The sequence below is a fragment of the Chrysemys picta genome, chromosome 15, assembly GCF_011386835.1.
Source record: "Chrysemys picta bellii isolate R12L10 chromosome 15, ASM1138683v2, whole genome shotgun sequence".
Taxonomy (NCBI): Eukaryota; Metazoa; Chordata; order Testudines; family Emydidae; genus Chrysemys; species Chrysemys picta.
Window position 1 is genome coordinate 31,335,255 of NC_088805.1, and position 25,174 is coordinate 31,360,428.

Consider the following 25,174-nt stretch of genomic DNA (forward strand, 5'->3'; position numbering starts at 1 on the left):
TCTGGCACTAAGACCCTGATTCAACAAGATGCGGTCAGACCTTGCTGAGCCCAAGAGCTGCATTTCTCTTCCCACCTTTTTTTTCCCATTAGAAGTGAGAAAAATATTTGAGAAAATAAATCTCTGGGTTATGCAGATAATTAGTTAGTGACATTCCTGATAGTTAAAACAGGTGACTCCTAGGCATTTTTGTCTGGGGCAGCACGGCCATCTCTTCTGTCTCCCCTAGTCATTGGATTTACTTAATATTTTTTTACCTCTATCTTTCTTGTCTGAATTGATTTAACCCTTCTGGGTTCCCCATGGATAGCAGCACTGCAGGAATTTCGTCCCTTTATTGCATCCCTAAGACTTTAGCACAAATGCTAACTTTTGTTCCGCTGAATCAGGACTGAGGTCTCATCTACTCTGGGGGTTTTAGCCTCTGGGGTAGCTTATCTGGTGCAAACATCTAGTGTAGATGAGTGGTTTGAAACAGGGTAAATCCATCCTGATGAAAGCAGTCGTTTATACTGGCGCCCCCTAGGGGTTTGCAGTGGTGCAGCTGCACAGGCATCTAAAACCCCAGGATAGACAAGGCCTGACTAGATCAAGCAGACAGATATGTGACACAAATCATTTGAAAATCTCTTGCATGAACTGTCTAACGCAGTACAACTTCCCATTGCAGCTTCCGTGCTTGGGTGCCATACCGCAGAACGTTGCTGTTGTGTGGGGATTGTTTTTTAAGAATTTTTTTTTTTTTTTTAAAGCTGTCCATGAGAACTGCACATTCAGGAAAACAGTATGTGGCCTAAAGTGTTTTTTGCTCTTACTGTCCCTTTTGTCAGATGTTTTGGGACCAAGTGGATGGAAATAAATCAAGTTAATTCTGAAAGCTGCACTCGGTTCCTGTTGTGCTGTCAAGTCAGCCGACCAAGCTGGGAAATGTCTCCTCCTTTTCCATGAAAAATTACAAATGTCTGTTTTTTCTCCAGATTTTTCAGGTTATTGTCAAAATGAAAAATGTTTGGTTTTGAATCACTAAAAAGTGTTCCGCTGACAGGGAGGTTTCAGTTTTTCAGTAACTACCTGAAAACTTCAACAAAAGCAGAAGTACTCTTGCAAAAACTTCCACTTCATTGAAAAGGCTTTTTTTATTTAAAATGTTCAGTATTTTTTTTCTCAGCTGTAGGTGGTAGCGTTGCAGGTGAGCACACATTGGAGAGTCAGCATCTCACCTGAAAGAACATGGGATATGTAGGCCCAGTTCTTCGCCACCCTGCACCTTGTGCTGTCATTTACACAAGTGCAAATTGTAAAATGCTGGCAGATCAGAATAGTAGCTCTGCCCTCTTGCAAAGCGAAAGGCAAATGGGAGTCAGGCGGGGTGCTGGGGTACTGCAGCACCCCCTGGCTTGGAGGAGTAATAACAACCAAATACATGGTTTCCCTTTCAGCACCCTCACTGTAAAAATTGTTCCAGCGGCCCTGGAGTCGAGCCCACAATGTACCTAGGAGCTAGTTACAGGAACAGTCGTAGCGTGTGAAATAACTGGATGAAACAGGAAAATCAACTCTCTAATTGTTGTATGTATTCATCTGTTGAGGCTTTGCTTTTTTAACTTGCCACTCAGCAAATAGACATTTTAAAGTGTTTTATGAATGAACAGTTGGTTTCCCTGTATTGTACACTGTACTGCCTAGTCTTGGTTATTTCACTAGTTATTGATTGGCCACGCCCAGTTGCATTAACAATGTTTTATAGTCATATCCATTAGATGTTCTCTTTTGCTTGTTCTTTGATAGCTTGAATGAGTTCTGCTATAGATTTTCTGTAATGCCATCCTGGGTTAGACGGACAGAAATCAATCTCTCTCCCTCCCAGCTCCTACCTATATTTCTGTGGTATACAAGCCTGGTTGTTGAGTTTGCAGCTAAGTTATGTAAAATTGTCAGCAATATCAATGTTTGCACAGCCTGCGTCTGCATTCTTGGGCTGTGTGTACCAATCCATCTGAAATAGTGACGTGCTCGGTCCAATGTGAACTCTCATTTCTGGATTGCTAGACTATTCTATGCTTCATTTAGAATTATTGGGATCGCCTAGAGAATCAGAGTGTTTGAGTATTAACTATTAAGGCAGAAACAAACGCTGCGTTTATGCAGCTGTAAGGACTGTTCAGACATAACCAAGGTGAGACTGAAATGCTGTAAGTTTATAATGAAAGTTATTGATTCTGTAGGAACGTTTGGATGTTTCCCCATTACAACATACAAGTCGTTTTCAATGTGCCTGCGTCAGAAGTAGACAAAAGGCCTTAATATGCCGTTTCTTGGGCTGCTTGCATTGATCTCTACTAAAAACAATATTTCTAATCACTAGAGGCCATTTTCTGTCTGGCTGAAGATGAAAGCACTTCCTTACTGCCGTTTTCTCAGGCTCCAGTAAACCTAGGGGGAAACTTTCATACCAAAAACAACAAGGAGTCCGGTGGCACCACCGGACTCCTTGTTGTTTTTTTGGCTATAGACTAACATGGCTACCCCCTGATACTTTCATACCAAACCCAATTTCCTTGCCGCCTCCTTTTCCGTGTGCCCTTTGATGGTGTTTCAGGAGGATCTCTGCTTCAATTAAGACCTCCACTTCCCCTCCCAGCCCAGCCTCGATTTAGGGCAGCCAAGAAGTCCTCCTCGTATGCTTGTGGCATCAGTCTGTTGCCGTGGAAACGCCTGCCTCCTCACAAATTCAGCATTATGGCTAAACAGCAAGACAGGCCGGGCAGGCACCCTAGCAAACAGCATCAGTATTTGGCAAACGTGGCGCTCGTGAGACAACATAATCAAACCAAGTGTCCATGCAACATTAGTGTTATTTCCATGGTGCCAGTCGTGTGCTGTGGACTTCCCTGAGACAGGGCTACAGCTGAGGGATTAGGGTGACCAGATGTCCCAATTTTTATAGGGACAGTCCCAATTTTTGGGTCTTTTTCTTCTATGGGCTCCTATTACCCCCCACCCCTCCCGATTTTTCACACTTGCTGTCTGGTCACCCTACGAGGGATCAAGCATTCAAAAGTCAAGAAATGATGCAGAGTTAAGCATCTTTCCCATGGTATTGCCAAAACACCACCAACATCCATGCATGCAAGTTTGCATTTAATGACGAAAACAGGCACAAAACCTGCTACACACCACACGTGCATTGTGCGCAAATTCAATGTTGCAAGTAGGAACCCTGGGCTGAATTCAGGCTTGGTGTAAGCAGGTGTTACTCCGTTGTCAAACCCAGACCTGGTGTAAATGGGTGCAGTTCCATTGCTGTCAGTGGGTTTGCACCCGATTACTCCCGGTCTGAACCTATCTACAGGACTCTGGAATTTCCTGACTTCTGAGCACTTGGTGGTTTTGTGTACCCGGCTTGTCCCCTGCTTTAATGTTGCATTAACATCAATTGCATTTAGAGAGAGGGAGAGTGTGTGTGTGTGTGTGTGTGTGTGTGTGTGTGTGTGTGTGAGGCAGTTGCCAGCTAATTGCCACGTTAAACGTTGTGTTTCGGCTATATATTTTGACATAACATATTTCCCTAGTGAAATCTAACTAGCAATATGTCCAGGTAATGTGAAGTGCTTGTTGGCTGGCGTAAAGATCTGCAAATCCCTTGTGTGTCCCATGTGTCACGCACTCATTAAATGCAAAGGTTGATGTTAATACAATGGTAAGGAGGGGGGGAAGGGGGACAAAAACCAACCAAGCGCTCAGGAGTCAGGAAATTTCAGTGTCATCTAGGCAGGCTCAGATCTGGAGTAATCCGGTGCAAACCCATGGACAGCAATGGAATTTATGGTGCAGCAGCAGGAGGTTTTATGCTGTATTTAATAAGTGGCGATTAATAATTAAATAACACTTCTAGAAACGCCAAAGGTCTGAGTCAATAGGATTGAAATCGATGGTTCATTGACTACAAGAATATGGAGCGGCTGAGCGTCTCGCAATGGAAATGTGGTTAAACAGTCTGGTGCACTGAGCACAGTGCTAGGATGGGTCTCTGCCCACGGAGATAGACGGCTGGATTCGTTATACAGAGTGGATGGAAATCACCCTTCCCATCTAAAACCCGAGTGCCCTGGTACTGGCTGGGTTCAGTGGCGCAACTCCATTGAAATCCATGGGCTGGATTCCCTGCTGGCCAAAGTGTCTTTAATGGAGTTGTGCCCAGCAGTTAGTCTGGCCCAACACTCTTACAGTGGTTAGTGAGAAGAGAATCGGCCCTTTGTCTGGGGCAGTGATGGGGCCTGGGCTGGTGTGATTCACTCCAGCTCCTGGGCAGGCCTTGGGCCCGTATTCTTGGCTTGCTGGCTCTGCATTATTTCCTCTGATTTGGAGCATTTCTTGGGTCTGTTAACTTGGACAATTACTGTTAAAATGAATTTTTAAAAGCAATTGTAAGTAGTCCTTCAGTAGAACACCTACAGCATGTACCGGGGCTGGGGCAGGGGGTTGTTTGACTGGACAAATGACACCTTTTCAAAGTATGTTATGTCTTAATCTGCATTGCCAGCTCTTGAGATTTTACTGTGAAGTCCTCATTCCTTGAGTCATGTGATTGACGTTCTCACATAATTTCCTTTTTTTTTAAAAACCGAAGTTTTCAGCCTTTGTTTGTGCAGAAAAGCCAGAAAATCAGAACCCTGAAGGCTGATAAAAAGAACAAAACACGTTTTTAATCAAAAAAATGTTCTGGGGTCTGACTCAGGAGTTTTGATTGCTTGGGTTGGCAGTGCTGTTTTCTCTCTTTACATTTGGTTGTCAGTGCTTCTCTTTCAAAGAAACTTCTAAGGTTCCTTGTCACTGGAGCAAGAGAAAAATTAATGACAGCAATGACTGTTCCCACTGACGTAGCTGCTGTGGCTAACCCAGAATATTTATTCTTCAGCATCTTGCTTCTGTTAATATGCTCTTGGGTTGGCTGTTTGAATACTCCCTTATCAGCGAAACACACTTTTCAATGTGTCATTGAGGTTATTGGAATTGTAGACCGCATATGGAAGGATTTATTTGTTAAATATAACGTGGAGAGGATGGGCCAAAATCTGATCTCTCGGATGTAAATCTGGAGTAACAATTCTTTCTTTGGTGGTTTTGCGCTAATGTAACTGAAAGTAGAATTTGTATCTATGTGTCCGTGTTTGTTTGTTTGTTTAAATAACAGATCTATGTGAGCCTGGGAACTACCCATCCGGTGCACACTTCAAATGTAATACTCATGCTAGTCTGAGGTAGTGAGAGCAAACAGCTTCTCAGTTATGGTGAGATAGTATGTGAACGTTAGACACGCAGGGCCAGAGTCTCTGCTTGGTTTCAGTGGAGCTGTGCCGATTTCCCCCAGCCGAGGATCTGGTCCCATGGACCACCGCTTTGTCTTGTACCAGTCCAAATCTGCAGTAAGTCCGTTGAACTGAGCGTGGATACTTCGGGTTTACCCTAGCATGCCTGTGGGCAGCATTTTGCCTACCGACTCAATGCACTAGTGTACATGTGTTAATGCCGATCATTTCCTAGTCTCTGGAGTGCGTGTGGTAGTGATAACTCTGTAGTTTCAGATTGTCCATAAAGTGGTTCTTGCAGGTATCCTGGTGACTATGCTGAAGTTCACTGGGAACAGTTCATTAGTGACCCGGTGGCAATGTTGAACAGAGAGTCCATGCAGTCTCCAGGTAGAGATGGTGTGTGTGCTCTGGGGCTGGCAGCGTTCTAACAGATCAGCGCACACATTCATTAGGTTATTTATGTAATGGTCAGCTAGTAAACTCTAAAGCTGATAAGTGGCAGACTTTGGCTGCAGCTCGCAGGGTGCTTGAGAGATCTGCTTGGCACCTGCCCTTGGGATAATCAGACCGTTCATTTCTGGAAAGAATATGAACCTATTATTAAGAGCACCCACATCTTGATACTGTGAACGTTATAAAGAAGGCAGATAAAACAGGACGTTGTGGTTCTGTTTTCTAAAGGAACCAGATTAACGACGCCACTGTCTTTGTCTCTTCAATGTAAAAGCAGATCGAGTGCTCGTGAAAGGTGTGTTGGATTGACAGCCCCGTGGAGACTGAAGTCCTGCATTGGTCCATGGCACAGCTACGGCTGCTGTGCTGTGAACACTTCCTGTCACCCGTATTGGCTCACTGTCTCCTTGAACTCCCCTGTCTGCGTCCATTTGTTGTCTCTTACCTTAGGTTGTCAGCGTCTTGGGGAATGGGCTGTCTTTTGTTCTGTGTCTGTACAGTGCCTGGCACCATAGGGGCCTGGTCCGTGACTGGGGCTTCTAGGCCTATGATAATACAACTGTTCCCTTCCCTGCACTGCCCCACCAATGGGCCTCAGTCCTGACCCAGAGAGTCTCCAGGGCCATCCCATCCTGGGTCTCCTCAGAAGCTCTCTGGTAGAGGGATATTTGTTATGAAGCGTTTCGTGATGTCTTCAGTTGTCTATTAGGAATTGAACAGAGACTCTCAACATTGGCCACCAATCGGTCTTCAGATGGGAATGATTGATCTAGGCTGAATTCAGACCTGCTGCGCCCTGGAGGTGAGAGGTCTGTGTCCCAGAGCTGACCCCTGAGCCATCCTGCCCCATCGAGTTGAACGCTCACTAGTCAGTATGCTGAGGCAAAATCTGCAGATGAAATCCTTGGAGCCGTTTTGCCTGCCTGTCTTTGTAAATCTCTGCTGCACTCCTGAAGGTGGGCTAGACTGTAATCCCCTACATCGCCGGACTTTTGCTGCAGGGTTTGTGCACCAAACTGGTCCTTCTTTGGGACTTCTAGTGTTCTCTGACAGGTAAAATACTTGACTCGTGAATTATAGCTGCTGTATTACTGCAAATGTTAGTGGTGACCACATGGATCCTGTGGAAACGTGTGTGTCGCAGATCAACCCAATGAAGGTATGAATGGGAACTATACACTGAGCCGGATTCTCTTCTCGTGTAACCCTGTGTGAATCACGGGTAACTCCAGTGAAATTGCACTGGGGGAGGAGGGGAATTGGAGCCTCTCTCTTCTGATTGCATTGAGATGTTGGCTATGCTAACATGGTTGCTGTTCCTTTGAGTCAAACCTTCCTGAGACCTTCACAAATAATGTAGAAGGAAAGACTTTACCCCTGGTTTCAGAGCACCCAGAATGTGTCTCAGAGATGTAGACAGTTACATCTGTTCAAGTAACAAGGTGAAAACCAGGAGAGATTTCAGCTTGCTGAATCCAGTGACCAGTTCAATACATGGACATTTTCAAATGAGAGTGTCTCTAGGGCTCTGTCTAATTAGGGTGCAGGTGTCTTACCAGCATGGCTTCTATTCCTGGGGTAAACCAGTCTTGCAGCATTATCACTGAGAAATACCTGCTGGCAAAACAGCTGCATTGCCGCCCATTGATCTGCGCTGCCGGTGAACTAATTTCCAATTGTTTCTAGCGTAGACATGCCACAGTTGCTTTAATTTGGCCTGTCTCCCTGAAGATTCCTTAGCTTCTTATGGCACATGAAACCCTAACCTAATGCTGTCGTCTGGAGAAATGCTGCATTCCTTCCATTGGACCATCTCTTCTAGATTTTAACTGGCGCTTTTGCTGGGAAAGGAATAAGGCTCCAATTCAGCAAAGCAGTTAAACATGTGCTTAAAATTCAACATGTCCTTATGTCTCATCTTAAGGGCTCTGCTGAATCGAGACTTGAATGAGGACTGCAGGGTTGGGCCCACCGTGCTAACATTAGAGGCACCAAAGCCAGCAGTTAAAATGTCTCAAGGAAGAACTCATTAAATATATGATCAAAACCATGTGAAAAAAAGATTGCAGTGGAAGTGAGAGTAAATACTGGCCTATAAAAGAACCCGAAAAGTAAACGTACAAAAACAAACCCAAGTTTAAAGCAGATACTTGCCATATTTGCTACGGGCACGGACTTCAGGCTTTAAATGTTATTGGAAAAAGGAACATAAAAGCGTTTTCTTGTTACAGTAAAGAATCGGGATTGACACTCTCTTTGGGTTGTTCAGTTGCCAAAACGCCAGGGATAAGGCTATTTGTGTTAATGTGGTAGGAACAGGGCCAGCTCCAGGCACCAGCGTAGGAAGCAGGTGCTTGGGGCCAATACCAAGGGGCGGCACGTCTGGGTCTTCGGCGGGAATTCGGCGGCGGGTCCCTCAGTCCCTCTCTTCCTCTTTGAGCTGCCGCCAAAGAGCCACCGAAGAGGAAGAGAGAGAGTGAAGGACCTGCCGCCAAAGGGTGGAGCGGCATGATTGCACTGCCGCGGCTTTTTTTTTTTTCTGCCGCTTGGGCGGCAGAAAACCTGGAGCCAGCCCTGGGTAGGAAATATGAGAGAGACAGGGGCCATTAAAGCAGAGGGCGAGTGTGAATGATGTGAAAAGGGGAAACCAGAATCCGCAGCCACCTGAAACATGAACCCAGGAAGACCGTTTGAAAGGAATGGGATGTTCAGATGTAATGGGGATTGAAAGTCGCTGTCTCCGTTGTGAGAAAGGGAGCAGAGAAAATCTGAACACAGGCTTTTAGTGGAACTGGTGAGGCTCAGATAAATGACATTTACGTGCAGGGCCGGCTCCAGGCACCCGCGGAGGAAGCGGGTGCCTGGGGCAGCCAATGGAAAGGGGTGGCACGTCCGGGTCTTCGGCGGCAATTCGGTGGCGGGTCCTTCACTCTCTCTTCCTCTTCGGCAGCACTTCGGCGGCAGCTCAGTCGGGCTTTTTTTTTTTTTCTTCGCCGCTTGGGGCGGCAAAAAAGCTGGATGGTTCTGGGAGTTTGCTAGAGAACGAGGTTCAAATATTGGTTTCAGTGTCCAGTGACCATTAGGTTGCTTTTAATGGAATCCCACTTGGTGCATATCCCAAAACTAGTTGGTCCCAATTGGCTCTCCACTCTGGAAGGGCTTGGCAGGTGAAGATTGAGGAACACCGGCAGAGAGCTGCGTGGCAGAGCAGGGTGATGTGTGCTGGCCTAGCTATGCCTGGTACAGAACTGGGTCGGTTGGGGATGTTGCAGGTCAGGAGTGAGGTGCACAGGCAGCTGAATGGGAGTGCATGCCTAGAATTTTGCTGTCCTATTCATGGCTTCAGGCCAGCACTACTAGATCCTGACACTCATGAATATTAAATTCACTCACAAATTAAAGGAAAAAAGTGGGATATTTATTAAATCAAAGACTTTTTATTGCCTTTCATTCCCATTTAAAACAGAGTGACTCAGCAAGTGCAGGGTATAATCATTGCTGTGGAAATCTTCATTGGTTGGGCTTTCCCGTAATTTCTGCTTGTGAGCAACCCCTCGGGTGTGCTGCCTGAGACAACCCGTGGTTATGTAAGGCCCGAACGTTATCGCTGACCTGAGCAGGGGGTTGTCAGCCTGCCATGCACTGGAGAGGGCACTGAAAGGCGACTTTCCTGATTACTTGTTTTCATGGCTAGGTGTGGGGCATTTAGAAACAGGAGCCCCAGACACATTCAGACAATGGGCTTGGAATAAAAGTTACAATAAACCTTCCACAATTGCAAAATTGGAATAATTCTGAACAGTGATTCTAGATTTCAAACAGACATCTGGCTTCCTTGATATTCTCCAGTATCTCACTTATTTGATACAACACAGGCTTATTTTGTACAGCGTTGTTCCTACTGATTTTATCCTAGTGGTAAGGGCATTGGACTGGGGCTCGGGAGACCAGGACCCTGTTCAGCACGGACTTGCCCTGTGGCCTTCAGCAAATCACTTTTCCTCTCTTTGCTTGTCTTTCCTCCCCACTCTTGTCACTCATCTCGTTGCGTGTCTGGGCAGCCCTGCCGTCTCCAGGGGCCTCTGGGCTGCTCCGTTGCAAATCGAAGAAGATGCTTTGTGCCGCGATGGGAAGTGACACTGGGGCACGGAGCTGCTTGAAGGCTGTTCTGGAGAGCAGGGAGCTGCAGAGGAGGCTGGTGGAGCTTTGTCATAGGGCCCCCAGGGGTTCAGTTACGTTGCACCTCCTGCTCCATGTTAACCCTTTGTGCCATACACCTCCGGAGAGCTCCTCTCTGGGGACCTGCCTGCCTGACAGTCTGCCCATAGTAAGCGGACGGCTGCCGCCATCAGTGGTTATATTTAGTGTCATGCAGTGTAACCTGGCTGACCGGAAGGACCGATGAAGAGGCTTCTGGGCTCGTCCCCTCCCGTCGTTCTGGCCGTCTGAGTGGGAGGAGGATCTGACCTTCTCCCTCTTCCGAGGAGACGCCTGCACTCGGTTTCATCCCAGTGCCCTCTGGTTCTGGGTTACGGCAGCGGCGGAGATGGCCCCTGCTGAGCTGCAGCAGAACTGTCCCGCCCAGAGCACACTGCAGCCTCACCACTGAACTCCTTCCAGCTGGGCGTCTCCAGGGAGCCGGTGGGAGGTAGCCACCCAACTCCCATCGAATGGGGGTGTCCCCTTCGATTCCTATGAGACGCCAGCTGTGGCTCTTCGGGAGATGATCTCCGCTGCATGGGCCTCATCTTGCTGCTCTCACTCCAGAGGTCAGTGGGCTGAGGAAGGGCTGCAGAGCTTGGCTCTGTGTGTGCACACAGGTTCTGCTAGTGGGCGAGCCACACCCACACCCCATTACAGCGGTGGCTGGGAATGGTATCTTGGCATCCTAACTACAGTGGTCATCATAGCTTCCTTCCATGAGATCGTGTTGTTCTGCCGGGCCAAGTGGGGCAAAATTGCACCCCCGTCATCAATGTGCTCCTACTGCAGATGCAAAACTGGAGGCCAGTTTTTAAAAATCTGGTCCAGTGTGCACGTCCCTCTGGGGTGACAGATAACCAGCCATAGCCATGGCAAAGCTGCAGAGAGCCTCCTTTTATAACAGCATTTTAGTATTATGCAACCTAGATGGAGCGACTATACGGTGGGTGCAAAACTGGTTGGAAAACTGTTCCCAGAGAGTAGTTATCAGTGGTTCACAGTCATGCTGGAAGGGCATAACGAGTGGGGTCCCACAGGGATCAGTTCTATTCAATATCTTCATCAATGATTTAGATAATGGCATAGAGAGTACACTTATAAAGTTTGTGGACAATACCAAGCTGGGAGGGGTTGCAAGTGTTTTGGAGGATAGGATTAAAATTCAAGATGATCTGGACAAACTGGAGAAATGGTCTGAAGTAAATAGGATGAGGACAAATGCATAAGGACAAATGCAAAGTACTCCACTTGGGAAGGAACAATCAGTTGCACACATACAAAATGGGAAATGACTGCCTAGGAAAGAATAATGTGGAAAGGGATCTGGGGATCATAGTGGTTCACGAGCTAAATATGAGTCCAGCGAACATCATTCTGGGATGTATTAGCAGGAGTGTTGTAAGCAAGACACAAGAAGTAATTCTTCCACTCTACTCTGCGCTGATACGGCCTCAACTGGAGTATTGTGTCCAGTTCTGGGTGCCACATTTCAGGAAAGATGTGGACAAACTGGAAAAAGGCCAGAGAAGAGAAACAAAAATGATTAAAGGTCTAGAGAACCTGACCTATGAGGGAAGATTGAAAAAATTGGGTTTGTTTAGTCTGGAAAAGAGAAGACTGAGAGGGGATGTGATAACAGTTTTCAAGTCCATAAAAGGTTGTTACAAGGAGGAGGGAGAAAAATTGTTTTTCTTAACCTCTGAGGATAGGACAAGAAGCAATGAGCTTAAGCACTAAGGGAGGGTTAGGAAAAGCTTCCTAGCTGTCAGAGTGGTTAAGCACTGGACTAAATTGCCTAGGGAGGTTGCGGAATCTTCATCATTGGGGATTTTTAAGAGCAGGTTAGACAAATACCTGTCAGGGATGGTCTAGATAATTAGTCCTGCCTTGAGTGCAGGGGACTGGACTAGATGACCTCTTGAGGTCCCTTCCAGTCCTATGATTCTGTTTATTACAGTAGTGTCTACAGTCCCCAGCCAAGTCTGAGGCCCCACAGTGCTAGGCAATGTATACACCCATGGGGGAAAAATGGTGGCTGCTCCAAGGAGCTTACAAGTGACATGTACAAGGCAGGCAAGAGGTGGCAGAAAGGAAGTGTTGTTCTGGCAGGTCTCACTAGGTGGCGCTGTTGCCCAGTCTTCCAAGATGTGCTTTACTTGCACCTTTAAAAAAAGAAAAAATCAGTCTCGGGAAGACATGCTGTGTGGTGTTCTTGTTATTCAAAGCTCTGGGAGAGGGAGCTGTGTGTGCAGCAGGAGAGTTTGCTCTCTGCTTTGGTCTCTAACTAGACTAGTTTCTTAAAGCAGAGTGGCTCCCTGGGACCCGGGCGTTGGTGCTGGGCTGAGATCTTTGGGAGAAGGGATTGCCTGCATGTTGTGTGACCACCTCTGTTCTAGGACGGATGCTGATGTGTAGATAAAGGGGGTTGCACTGTTGGGGTACATTTTAACTGTGTCACTGATTTCTCTGTCACCGGGCAGCCAATCTGCAAGGCCACAGACATCTCCTACAGCTCGACATAGGGACAACAGCAGTATTATCCCCATGTTACAGATGGGGAACTGGGGCATGAAGTGACTTGTTCAAGGTCATACAGGGAGTCTGGCAGATCCAGACATTGACCCCAGCTCCCTGGGGCCCCAGACCAGAGCCGTATCCATATCAACATCTTTCAAAGATTCCTGCTGAACTGATCTGGATGTGCCAGACCCAGCGGAAAGCTCATGATCTCTGCAGAGACTCTCGGAGCCAGCCTTCTGCAAAATGCTGACCCTGACTTCCAGAAATGCCAGCCTGTGTGTGTGGATGTGGCTGAAGGATATTCACTTGAAGGGCAGGACGCTAGACAAACTGAGAGCTGCTGTCGTGTCAGGTTTAAGTGCTGTTGCCTTTGAACGAGTGGAAACTAGCGCTACAAAAACAACAAGGAGTCCAGTGGCAACTTAAAGACTAACAGATTTATTTGGGCATAAGCTTTCGTGGGTAAAAGCCCACTTCTTCAGATGCATGGTGTGAAAATTACAGATACAGGCATAAATATATATTGGCACATGAAGAGAAGGGTGTTACCTTACAAGTGGAGAACCAGTGTTGAAGGCCAATTCAGTCAGGGTGTATGTGGTCCACTCCCAATAATTGAGGAGGAGGTGTCAATACCAAGAGAGGGAAAATTGCTTTTGTAGTGAGCCAGCCACTCCCAGTCCCTATTCAAGCCCATATTAATGGTTTCCAGTTTGCAAATTAATTCCAGTTCTGCAGTTTCACTTTGAAGTCTGTTTTTGAAGTTTTTTTGTTGAAGAATGGCTACTTTTAAATCTGTTGTTGAGTGTCCAGGGAGATCGAAGTGTTCTCCTACTGGCTTTTGTATGTTACCATTCCTGATGTAAGACTAACATGGCTACCCCTCTGGTACTTGAACTAGCTCTGAATTCAAAGTGAACAGTGCATGTTTCTGCTTGTATGATACTTCTCAGATTGTCCACATTTAGCTTAGTATAAACTATTCTACAGAACCAAACAGCTGGAAGAGACTGTGCTTGGTACACGTGTGTGTAATCAGTAAAACAGCCTTGCCATCCTTATTGAAAAGGAAATTGTGAATGCAGATATAATTTAATATAGAAGGCACATTGTTTGCAATAGCATGCGGCTAGTTAGGTGGAAAAACCTAGCTAAGTGAAAGGCAATGTTATGGGTAAATATTGGCTTAGGCTCATTAAACTTGGAATTTATTCATTAGCTTCTGGTCCCTGCACCCCAGCTGTTGTCTTAACTGCTGTTATGTTCAGTGTTACACTGAAGAAGCAGTGATGGCAAGGATCGTGAGGGCCAGGAGCGGCATGCAGACAAATGACTGCGACAACTTGGTTTGGGGTTTTATGGTTAGAGGCGACGTGGGACCCTGGGCATTTTGTAGCAGGTGGAGACAAGAGCCTGAATCCCTGTGTGCAGTCTGGTTTTTAACGATTGGGTGTGGCTGAAACAGGCCCAGGTTTGGCCCTCGGCACTGACGAGGTTTGGAGTTCAGGTTTGAGATATGTGCTTGCAGTGGTCTTCAGTTATCTGACATGGAGCCTGTTTCCCTGCCTACAGCCCCAGGCCCCGATTCTGTAAACATTCACATGCTTAACTTGATGCACATGAGCAGACTCACTGAAGTCAGTAGTAATTCCATACACCTGAGCAAATAAGTGTGAGGGATACAAAGGCATAAAAATAAGTTGCAGAAACGAGTCTGGAATAAGGCCCTGAGTCAGGCACGGCTTTGCTCTCCCACCCTAACGGTGACTAAGAAGGGTTTTATTTCTACAGTGTTAATGGAATTCACTTGGTCATTTCTCTGTAGGCCTCTTGAGAGCTCAGTTGCCAGAAAAGTGACTCCTCCCTTTGCAAAGTGTAGCCTTATAGACAGATGGGTGTCTGGATTACTGATTAATCTCTTAGACTGCGTTTGTTAAAGATTCGGTCTCCTGACGGATATCGATCAACTTCTAAAAGTGATAAATAGGGACCACGGAATGAACAGGACAGGGTGAAAAAATGAAATAGTTATTTTGCTTAAACTCTGGATGTTGACTGTGTGGCGATCACAGGTTCGCGCCGTGTGAACCAGTGATTTGGAAGAAGACATAGTCTGTTTTAGTGGGCAGTATTTGCTGTTAGCATTTTGGGCCAGAAATTAATATAGGTCTTGAGCTTGTGTGATTTTTGTTATGGATTAGCATAAATATGCTGCATTGCAAAATTTGTAGTGGAAGTTCAAGTGTTTTCTCCAGTAAATATTGGCTAAACGTGGGGTATCTGTCCTACCCTGCTCCTGGAATGTTGGAACTGCACTTTTCCCAGCTTTATCAGAGGATCAGTTGGTGAAGTGCAATTTCTATTACAGTATCATAAACAACCTGCAGCCGTAGCCCCTGGGCTGTGATCTTGTCAGACTCTGTAAGCTAGGCAGCATTGGGCTGGGTCTGTACGTGGGCAGGGAATCTCTTGTTTCATCCACGCACAATGGGGAAATGGCGTTGGTAATTCAATAAGGAGCACTGTTTGCGCCGACTTAGTGCAAAGACCTGTCCATAGTGGTGTTGAGGGTGCAGTGATGCTGGATGTGGTTTCTTTTGGATAAAGCCCTGACCATTGTGGTCATCCTGGATCTCTGTACTAAACCAGCTATCCTGGACAGATTCCTGTGTGAGTAATTGCATTCTGCCTCCCTAAATGCCCTTAGCAGCATCAATTGGCAAATATATTTTTTGGTTCCCATCCTAAACTGTGGTGCCTTATTGCTGTGCACTGGTTACCACTGGCTTTGTCCCAGAGGTGGCTGCTGTTGAGCGAAGGATGAAGTTTATAGTCTGTAGAACTCCTTAAGTGTGTCAAGGGGTTTGGGATGCTCTGGGGTGGGGCACTAGGCAGATACATAACTGTCATGCATTCCTAGCCTTAGGCTGGTGTTCTAAGAAATGGTTCAATAGAAACTCACAACGCAGCCAGTTACTGTGCAGGGAAAGAGGAATACACCTGCCTGGTTATTGTTTGAGGTACTCAGCCAGTCCTTGCTACGATTCAGGTTCTGTGCCAATGCTATTGACTTGCTGGGTACCTGTCAAACAGGTTGTTCGCTAAAGGTTTTCTGCTTCAGACCAAAATATGCTCAGTGGGGCCATTCTACACACATCCAAAACTGGAGTTGGATTTGCTGGGGCAATTACTTTGTTTAAAGGGTCATGTGTTAGGTGCTGTACAATCGTAGCAGAGCTCCCATCCCGCCCGAATATTGAATAAGAATGATACAGAATGCCCAGTTAAATACTGCTTGTTTTATCACCAAAAATGTTCAGTCGTATGGTGCTGCATCTGCTAGTTAGGAAGCTTCTTGAACTGACCATCCCAGTTCCAGTCTATTATTCTCTAGGCCCGGTGGTTGTCTCTCTTGTTTTGGCTTTCTCTTGGTTTTAGAATCATAGAATATCAGGGTTGGAAGGGACCTCAGCAGGTTTTGTTCCATTCTGTTGCTCTCTCTGGTCCATTTACAGTGATTGAATAATCCACTCGTACAGGATTTGGATTGCAAACCCCCTCTCAGCCTTTTGCTGTCAGGGAAGCACTGAGAATTTCAGTCCTCTGCCTTGAATTTTTTCTCTTTTATGTGCAGTCACATGAATATTTCATTTTGCACAGTTAGTTGAGTCTTGCGTTCATTGGCTTGCTGCTCTCATTCCCCTTCAGGGTTTCATCTCTCTCCCCTGAGTGCCCCAGTCTCACACACCCTTTTCCTTTTTGTTTCACTAAACATTTCTTTGGTTGATATTGTTTAGCTTGACAAGCTCAAGCAATACTCTGCCATTTTTCTTCACGGCTCTGTAATTTTCAACTAAACTGCATCTCCAGGAGCCTTTTTTCTGTGCATTGTAAATGCTGCTGATGATTACTTGCATCGTGGTAGCTCCCAGGAGCCACAGTCATGGACCAGAACCCCTTTGTGCTAGATACTGTACAGACAGAACAAAAAGACAGTCCCTCCCTGCCCCAAAGAGCTTCCAGCTTACTGTGTGTGTACTCTACACACTGTGCGTAGGGGCGTCAGAGCACAGAACGGCAAGGCAGTAGCCCTCGTCTATAATACTCTGGTCAGAATACACCTGAGATTAGAAGGAGGTGGACAAACGTTTGCATACTCCAGATATGGAGGAGGGAAGAGGCCTGTACATAGCCCCGGGCTGAGGCAAGAGCGTATAACTAGGAGCAAAGGGATGAAATTAGGACAAAGAAACTTTTGTCTATATATTAGGAAAAATGGAGTGGTGAGAGCCTTGAGACTGGTGACTCATGTCTCACAGGAAGAGGTTGAAACTCCATTGCTAGCGACGTTTAAACTAAACTGGACAAAGCTGTAGAGCGTCTGTTGTAGGGACACCCGGGCACTGGTTCCTGGGAGACTGGCTGGCACCTAATAGGCCTCTTCCACCTCTAATTTCTCTGATTAGGAAAGAGTCAAAGTTCAAACCTGGCTAATATCCAGACTATTGGAGAGAGTCCTCTTGGCTAACTTTCCTCATTTCCCATTCTAGTAAGTCGTCTCACCCCATTCTGGTCTCGTGGGGCCATCTGTTTTATCGAGGCTTTGAACAAAGCTCTCTTGGAGCAATGGAAGTGAAGTGCAGAATGAAGGTTACACCTGGTCTGTCCTTGCTGTGTTTACTGCCGGGCCACTTGGGGAGAGCAGACAAGGCTTCCACATCCAAGATCTTACTAAACAAAGAGCTGGACGCTGACAGCCTTGCTCCCCTCATGTCATGCTCTGCCAGCAGTGCTGTGTTCCCAGGGACAGCTGTCCGAGGCAGGTACTGCTCACTGTCAGGGAAGGGGGTAGATTTAGGTTCAAAGCGAGGACAGAAATTTGCAGCCTTTGGCCACAGATGATGGTGTGGGGTGTGGCAAAGTGACCGGCGCCGAATGGGAGAAGAACCCTTGTTGCATTTGTGAATGAGGGGAGGGATAGCTCAGTGGTTTGCACATTGGTCTGCTAAACCCAGGGTTGTGAGTTCAGTCCTTGAAGGGGCCACTTAGGGATCTGGGGCAAAATCAGTACTTGGTCCTGCTAATGAAGGCAGGGGGCTGGACTCAATGACCTTTCAGGGTCCCTTCCAGTTCTATGAGATAGGTATATCTCCAAATATTATTATATTATAACGCCATGGCTGCAGTGTGGTTAAAGGAGACTGGCTGGACGCTTGGTCGTATGCACATTGGTTATTTTGCATTCAGATTAGCTGCTTCTCAACATGCTGTAAATGCAGCAGCTCTCAAAGCAGAGCAGAATCCACCGCATCTGAAGGCCGGCCATGCGTTCCCCCCATGGCTCATTATCTCTGGATGGAGAGCGGGAAGCCCTCAGGCCGATGTGCATGGCTCCCTTCAAATTCGAATTCAGCACAGTCCCATGCAGACCCAGGGAGCTCTCACTGCTCATTCTTGTGAGTTGTTGACATCAGAAGTGCTGAGTCATGAAACTGAAAGTATGGACATTTGTATGCACTGTATTTCAAGCTTCTTCCTGTCCTGGGTATTGTCTTGCAGCCTTGAGTCTCCGCTATACACCGTAAAGCCTGATTTCATATATCTGGGCCCTAACGGTTTGTCTCCTCATCCTCTCAGACCAACCGGGACTGCAGGTGTAGTAGCAGCTGCAGCATTGTTAGCGTCTAGCTGCCCCAGCCATCCTCCTCCTAGGCCCCATTGTGTTAGGTGCTGTACCTATGGTCCAGGCCCAGAAACCCTAACATTCTAGAGAGAGAAGATGGACAAAGGGTGAAAGAAAGGGACGGTGAATCTCCCCCTCTGGCAGATGGAGAACTGAGGCCCAGAGACACCATCATGCAGGAACTTTGCCTCAGAGCTGGGAATTGAATCCAAGTTTCAGGATCAGTGTCTTGACCACCGTTCCTGTTGTGGTCGGAGAGCCGACGCTGGCTCTTGTCATGGACCGGGACGTAGGTGGTCAGTGCAGTGGGCTCAGGCCTAGAGGTCTGCTTGGAGCAGGAGTTGGGAGCCAGAGTCAGGAGTCAAGCCAAGAGTCAGCGTCCGAGTCAGATGCTAGAGGTATAGAAGCAGGGAAGTTGCACAAGGTAGGGACCAGGAGCAGGGCAAGGAGGCAGGCTCCAATGTAGCAGCCATCCAGGGATTCACCTAGTTGCACAGTCAACTTCCTGTGCCGCCTTCTGGCTTATATAGCAAGTCTGAGCCAATCGGAGAGGCCGGACCTCTCCTCCAATCAGGAGCTTCATGGGCGATACCTCTGGTGAGCTAGGGTCCACCAGCCCACATTCCCTGCCCGTACCAGTGAGGTGGTGGATGTGGTCTTAGGGCTGCCTGAGGACCCATGGAATTCGGTTTGAGACCGCGATCCCTCAAGCTCCTGGAAAGGGAGAAGTGCTAGCTACTGAGTTGGATGCAGGTGTCTAGGGCCTGTCTTCTCATTTATGTTACGTTTTCTGCTGAGAGTAACTGACTCAGTGTCAGCCAATTTAAACCACCTGGGCTACAGCTATAATCAGTCTTCACAGATCCTGCTTCCTCCTGGGTTCAAGAACAGCCTCTATTAGTCACAAGCACATAGGAGACGGAGCCACACTGAGAGCTGACCCATTTTGCTTCGAGAGACCGGGGTGGATGTGGCTTTACAGATTTTATTTAATATCTGTATTCAGAAAAGAACTCTCGCTGTCAAGCTGACAATTATGCACAGTTGACCCTGGGTAATTCTTCCGAAGGAGTTTAATTTTTCCGAATGGTAATCATTAAGTGTCTAGTGTATGTAGGCTTTGCTCGATCAAAGCTTAAATAAAAATTGAAAAAAGCTTCTTAAGAGACCATCCTAGAGATAAGCATCCTTGTAAGTGGAGCATTTCATGCACACGATAAGCACCATACAGTGAATTTTACTGCGTGTCATAACACTGAATAGTGAACAGCAAGATGCTTTAGAAAAACTGGAAAGAGAGAAAATCTGTGGCTTGGAAGTTGTTAAAAAGAAATAATTTCAGACTTTAAGGGCCAGATACCCAGCTGAACCTTCATTGACTGCTGTGGCAACTGAGCGTAAATCAAAGCTGCACTGAGCTGTGAGAGATGGGAGCGCCTCCGTGACTTGGCAGGGACAGACCTTCCTAGAGTTCCCTGGGTGAAGCTGTGGCATGTGCACCAAGCATATCCTGGTGGGAGCCAGGGTGCTGGGGGATGCACAGTGAGAGCCGTTCCTCTAGTTGGCTGCATCAGCTGGCAGGGTCTGGCCTCTCCCAAGTGAGGTCTCTGTGTGACATTGTCACCACTGCAAGGAAATGATACGCCAGGAGGGCAAACCACCAACGGGGAAAGTGAACGCCAAGACTTATAGCGTGAGACTGGCTATGGGTAGCGGTCAGTGCCCATTCATCCAGGGTTGCTTCTATTTCATTAATAACACATTGATATTATTGTTCACACGGTTGTTTTCCAAGCAAGAGTCTCAAAGTGCATGACAAATATGAAGCCTTGCAGCACCCCTGTGAAGCAAGTCTGTGTTCAACTTCTCATCATTCAACAGAGGGGAAACTGAGACAGAGAAAGGGGAGGGACTTGGCAATCAGGAACCTCAGTGGAATAGAACCACTCTGCATTCCGAGACCAGGGCGCTGACACTGGGCTATTAACAATTGTACAACCCGAGGCCCTGTTTGTCGGGGCAGGTTATTTACCTTCAACGGCTGTTTATTCACCTCCAGTTTAAAAGGAAAAGATCTGTGTCTGTGAGTTTTGGTTTGTCACCTTGGGGTCTGTGAACATTCATCCCCTAGACGTGAGCGGCAGGTGGATGGGAACCCCCTGTAGAGCATGTGCTGGTGTTAGCACACACCTGGGCATCACTACTCATTAGCAGCAGCATCTGTTCAGAGGCTCCTTTCAATCTCTTCCCTATTAGCGTTCTGATCAGAGTAACTGCATTTCATAGAAACCACCTACTCATCCACAGGGAAACCAACTCCTGGGGAACACGGGGAGAGGGAGGGAGGGAAGGAAGTTGTCACAAAAATAAATCTGCTTGGAAACGACCAACAGAACCGCAGTCCGACTGGTAGGGGCCGGGAGTGGAGTCTGAATGCAGGGAGATTGAAAATAAGCAGCTCTCTGCTGTGAAGACTCCCATCTGGCAAGCCTGACAAGACCACAATCTCCCTGCTCTGGGACGTGCAAGGCATATAATTATTTTGAATTTCACAAAAAGGAATGCGCCCTAAGTTGGAGTCGGACTTCTCTCTCCTCCCCCATTTTCATCTCCTCTGGAAGCCTGTATCAAATCCACTTCTTGTGCTTACAGGGATGTTGGAGATGAACAATCTGTCAAATCTGTAGTGAAAAGGGGTGTGAGTGTGGGTGTGGGTGTGCGCACGTGTAATAGGACCTTTAAGGGTAAGAAGCGTGACCGGAATGTTGTAATTATCCCCAAGCCAAGCATTATAAACCCATGAAATTTAGAGTTAAGTTTATACTTAAGAGAAATCCAACCATGTTACTGTATGGAAATGCATAGCGAAAGTGTCCAAACAACCTTAATATTGGTCAATAGTGATGCCATGAAGGGGACAAATATTTTTTAAAGACATATTAGATTTTTTAAAATTGGTTTTATCTAATCTAGGAGCACAAAGATAAATGCTTTAGTTATAATTTTGTGGTTATTGCATGGCATCACTACCAAGGCAGAAACTGGACTAGGGTCTAGACAGAGAGGTTCCTCCAGGGAAATCCTAGGAAAAGCGAAGCATAGAGAGAAAGTGACCTGAAGTTTACTCTTCCATCGTTGTTTGAATGGCCAATAAGGTCCAACCTCAGGAAGCTGAGAATAAATACAGTGAGCACAGATTCCCTTCGGAAAGGGGTAGGAGCTAGACCTACCAACACTCTCTGTTTCGGACTGTGCTCTGATGTGTTGGCCTTATTTCTTGATTTTATACATTTATGATCACTTTCCACAATGGCTTATTTCTGTATGTCAGGGCTCCCAGTGTGTGTTGGAGACAGGCCTGCAGAATCTTCTCTTTTAGCTCCGAGACACAATGATAGCTATGGGGTTTTCTTGTAACATTGGCACTTGGTGACCGTGGTCTCTTTAGAAGACAGGGAACTCTCGTGACCTCAGTTAAATGTATGGGCTGTTTCTTTTCTAGTTCTGCCAACTTCAGTAGTTCTTAAAGCCTCTGGAGCCATTAGGACAAGCCAGTGCCTTGATCTGCCGCAGTTGCTCATCTGTCCCCCTGGCACTGTACCATGGGTAATATTTTAGGTCTGACTTTTACATCTGACCTCCCATTTTGTGCCTTCAAAATCTGCTCATAATTATGTGGGTTCCGTTTTTAATATCCTGCCCCTAATGTCCAGCCTACTTGACAGGTTCCCTTTAATGAAGTGAACTGAACAGAATGCCAGTAATATGTCACAGGCAATAGAGATTCAGTCACTCAGGTTCAGCACTGATTACATTGGTATGCAAATTACCGTCCCAGTCTCATTTGATAAGAGCTGATTCACTGACGTCTGGCTTGATGGGCTAGTTCCAGGTTGTTCAGGCCAGCTGCATGGCATGAAATTTGTCAAATGCACATAAAACAGGAGTGCGTAAAAAATACCATAAATGTGTTAAAGCTGGATTTGGTGACCCTGATTGATTCTTTTTAACTGAATGCCTTTCAATTCCTGGATTTAATTTTCTGCTCCCTTTTCCTGGTCTAAGGCCTCTCTGAAAATTATAAATGAAGCAAAAATCATTTGCCTCATTTGTTATAGCATTGCTCTTTCAAGTGGCTTGTGTGAAGCCTGGCAGGCCAATGGATTGTGGCTTCCCACGAGACCACGCAACCTGGGTGTGGCCACGGGGCCTGTTAGTGGCCATCAGAGAAGAAGGACAGCAGAGAGAGAGAGTTCCTTACTTATCTTTTGTGTTATAAACTCAAGCACTTAAATAGCTTGGTGCTCTCTGAGCCTTGCGATTTTGGCCCATGCAGATGTTGAGCAGATGTTCATTGATTCCCTCTGCTGGATGGAACATGTCAGACCTGCTCCGGTGCATAGCTGTCTGTAATTCTCTTGTTCTGCCCCAGTTATGTTGCTTGTGTAAAAAGTTTTTTTCCTAACTATCTCCTTGTTCGACAGGTGAAGCAGATTATGGAGGAAGCTGTGACAAGGAAGTTTGTGCACGAGGACAGTAGCCACATCATCTCATTCTGTGGTAAGTCTGCGAGGTCAGCGTGCAGAAAAGAAACCGTCTCTGAGAAGTTGACAGCCCAGCTCTGTCTCCATGTTGGGTTGTTGCTGCATCGCAGCATAGTGCTGGCCTGAGAACTTCCCATTTTAGCTCAGTTCTTCTATGGCACCTTGTGCTAAGACCAGTGAGTGTCAGTCCCAAGAAATGAATCCTTTTGTCAACAAAATTACCCCCCGGGACTATGAAATGGATTGGCGGTGTCGGAAGAGGGGAGGACACGGATGTAATCGTCTAGTTTTAAAAACAAAAACAAAAAAGACAGGCGGACGAGGCCCTGGAGTACTTAGTGTCTTTTATTCGTTTATACGTGGATTGAACAGAGGCCCCGTTATCTGATATTGGAATATTTTACTGTTATGGACTATTAATGTATGGAAATGAGAGCCAGAGCTTGGGGCGAGCACCTGCTTACTGTTTATAAATGGTATGCATGGGGGTGGGAATGTTGGAACAGGGAGCATGTGTGGTGAAGATTTTAAATCCTTTTAAATCGTGTTAGTGAGACTGTATGGGAGACCTGCCTCCAGCCTCCTCTGCTGGTTCAGTTTTCGGCATCTGGTCTTTGACAAGGTTCTGTATTCAGTCTATTAATACCTGGCTTTTTCCAGGTGTAGTGACAATTTTGGCATTTGGAAAACATGTACCGGAATCAGCCAGTTAAAAGAACAGTCAGGCAAAGCATGAAAAAGTGCCCTAAAGATTTTGCTTGGCTTGGGTGTGAGACATGAGCCTGGAGGTGAGTTTGCAGCAGGAATTGTGAAACAGAAATTCTAAGGGATTTTAGGAGCATCCTTACCAATGGGATTTTTTTTTTCTGCACATACCAGTAGAGCAGTGGAAGTAAGCTGCCTCGTTTTGGGTTCATTAACCCTTCCCCTTGGATGACTGCAGGTCTGTCTGTATTCTAACTGCGTGGTGCAAAGCCGACCAGGCAAAATGCAGCTTGGAAGATAAAATAATCCGGCTGGAAATTGTCACGCTGCAGGCATCCACTAACGAGCAGGGCGCAGGTCAGACCGACAGAACTAATAGCCCCTTGCAGTAGCCAGTGGCTGGGAAGCTCACTCAGCGGAGCATGCCTCCCTCCCTCTTTGCTAGCAGTTCTGGGCTGGAGAGGTTTCTTGGTGATTGCCTCGAACCAAATAACGCTGCTGATAGGTCAGAACATTTGCTGCCGTGTCTTTTCTTTGGAATGGGAGGATGTTGGTGGTGGTTCTAGCAGCAAATCAGAAATGAGCTTCAGGGATGTAAGAGGCAAAACCGGGTGTTTTTCTACTGGCTCGTCCCATTATTTATTCCTGTTTAATGGTTCTTTCTCTTGTGACTGGAGAGGGTGACCAGATAGCAAACGTGGGTGAGGGGAAATAGGCGCCTGTACAGGACAAAGCCCTGAATATTGGGATTGTCCCTATAAAATCAGGACATCGGGTCACCCAGGACTGGAACCTCTCTCTGCTGAGAATTCAGGAATAGCTTGTGGTCTCAGGCTACAGGGCCCAAAGGGCGATCCCGCCAGTACAGACGGGCAAAGAGGACGTGCCTGGAATGGAGGGTAGTGGTGTGCGTCTGCTATCCGAGCACACCCCCCTTGCGTACAGGTGAGGCATTGCAGGGACTCTTCCTCCCTGAGTGACACTCCTGTGTCCTGGCTCTGCCATGGGCTGCCGCCGCTGTGGCCTAATGCTCTGGCCGGGTCAGTTGTCCAGTTGGCCGGATCCCCTCTGGAGATAACTGTAAACAAATTAAATTGTAATTCAAAATAGCCACTTGGGCATTAAAGTCCCTAATATAAACACTAGTCCCTCAGAGACCCAAGGTCCGTGTTGTCGAGGTTAGGCCCCTTTCTGGGACAGCTTCCTTGGGTTAGGGAGGGAGAGCCAGAGTCTTCCTTCCCTGCCCTGGCTTCACCCAGAACAGGCCCCAGCAGAAGCAGCCAGTCTTTACCTGCCCTGCTGGGATCTGATTGGCCTGTGCCTGCTCCCAGCCCTTCTAGGTGCTGGAGGACCAACTCTCGCTGGTTCTGCCTACAGCTGTTCATGGGGGAGACCTCTCTAGACAACCCCTGGAGGTCTGAACTCGCTGCACTTGCCCTCCAGCAGGGCACCTCCTTAGGGCGTGGTGTGCCAAGGCAGTGGGGCCTCTGGCAGGGGCAGCGAATACCTGGTGCCTGTCACAGATGGTTGGCTCCTTTAAGAGAAGCTGTTTGACAGAAGTGTAGCCCAGCCAATGGCATAGGAGGAGCACCAGCAGTATGTGGGAGTCTTGGGGGTGGAGTCAGCCTTTGAAGCCCCGCCCTCTGAGCTAATAGAAAACAGGTGCATGCTGGGAGGCAATGCTGTTAAGGCTGTCTGGGAGGCAGGTCCTGGAGCTTCTTGGATTGTCCAGGCCATTGAGTGGTGCTGATTGC

The 25,174-nt window shown here is 47.0% G+C and overlaps 1 protein-coding gene across 8 annotated transcripts in view; it reads left to right on the forward strand.

Moving 5' to 3' along the window:
- The window catches only part of SGSM1 (small G protein signaling modulator 1), a 76,168-nt gene that overhangs the window by 4,636 nt on the left and 46,358 nt on the right, over window positions 1-25,174 (forward strand). For all 8 annotated transcript variants that reach the window (XM_042852377.2, XM_042852383.2, XM_042852378.2 and 5 more), the window contains one exon: window positions 22,656-22,731. In XM_042852377.2, coding sequence (XP_042708311.2) covers window positions 22,656-22,731 — 76 coding nt within the window. The remainder of the gene's footprint in view (window positions 1-22,655; window positions 22,732-25,174) is intronic.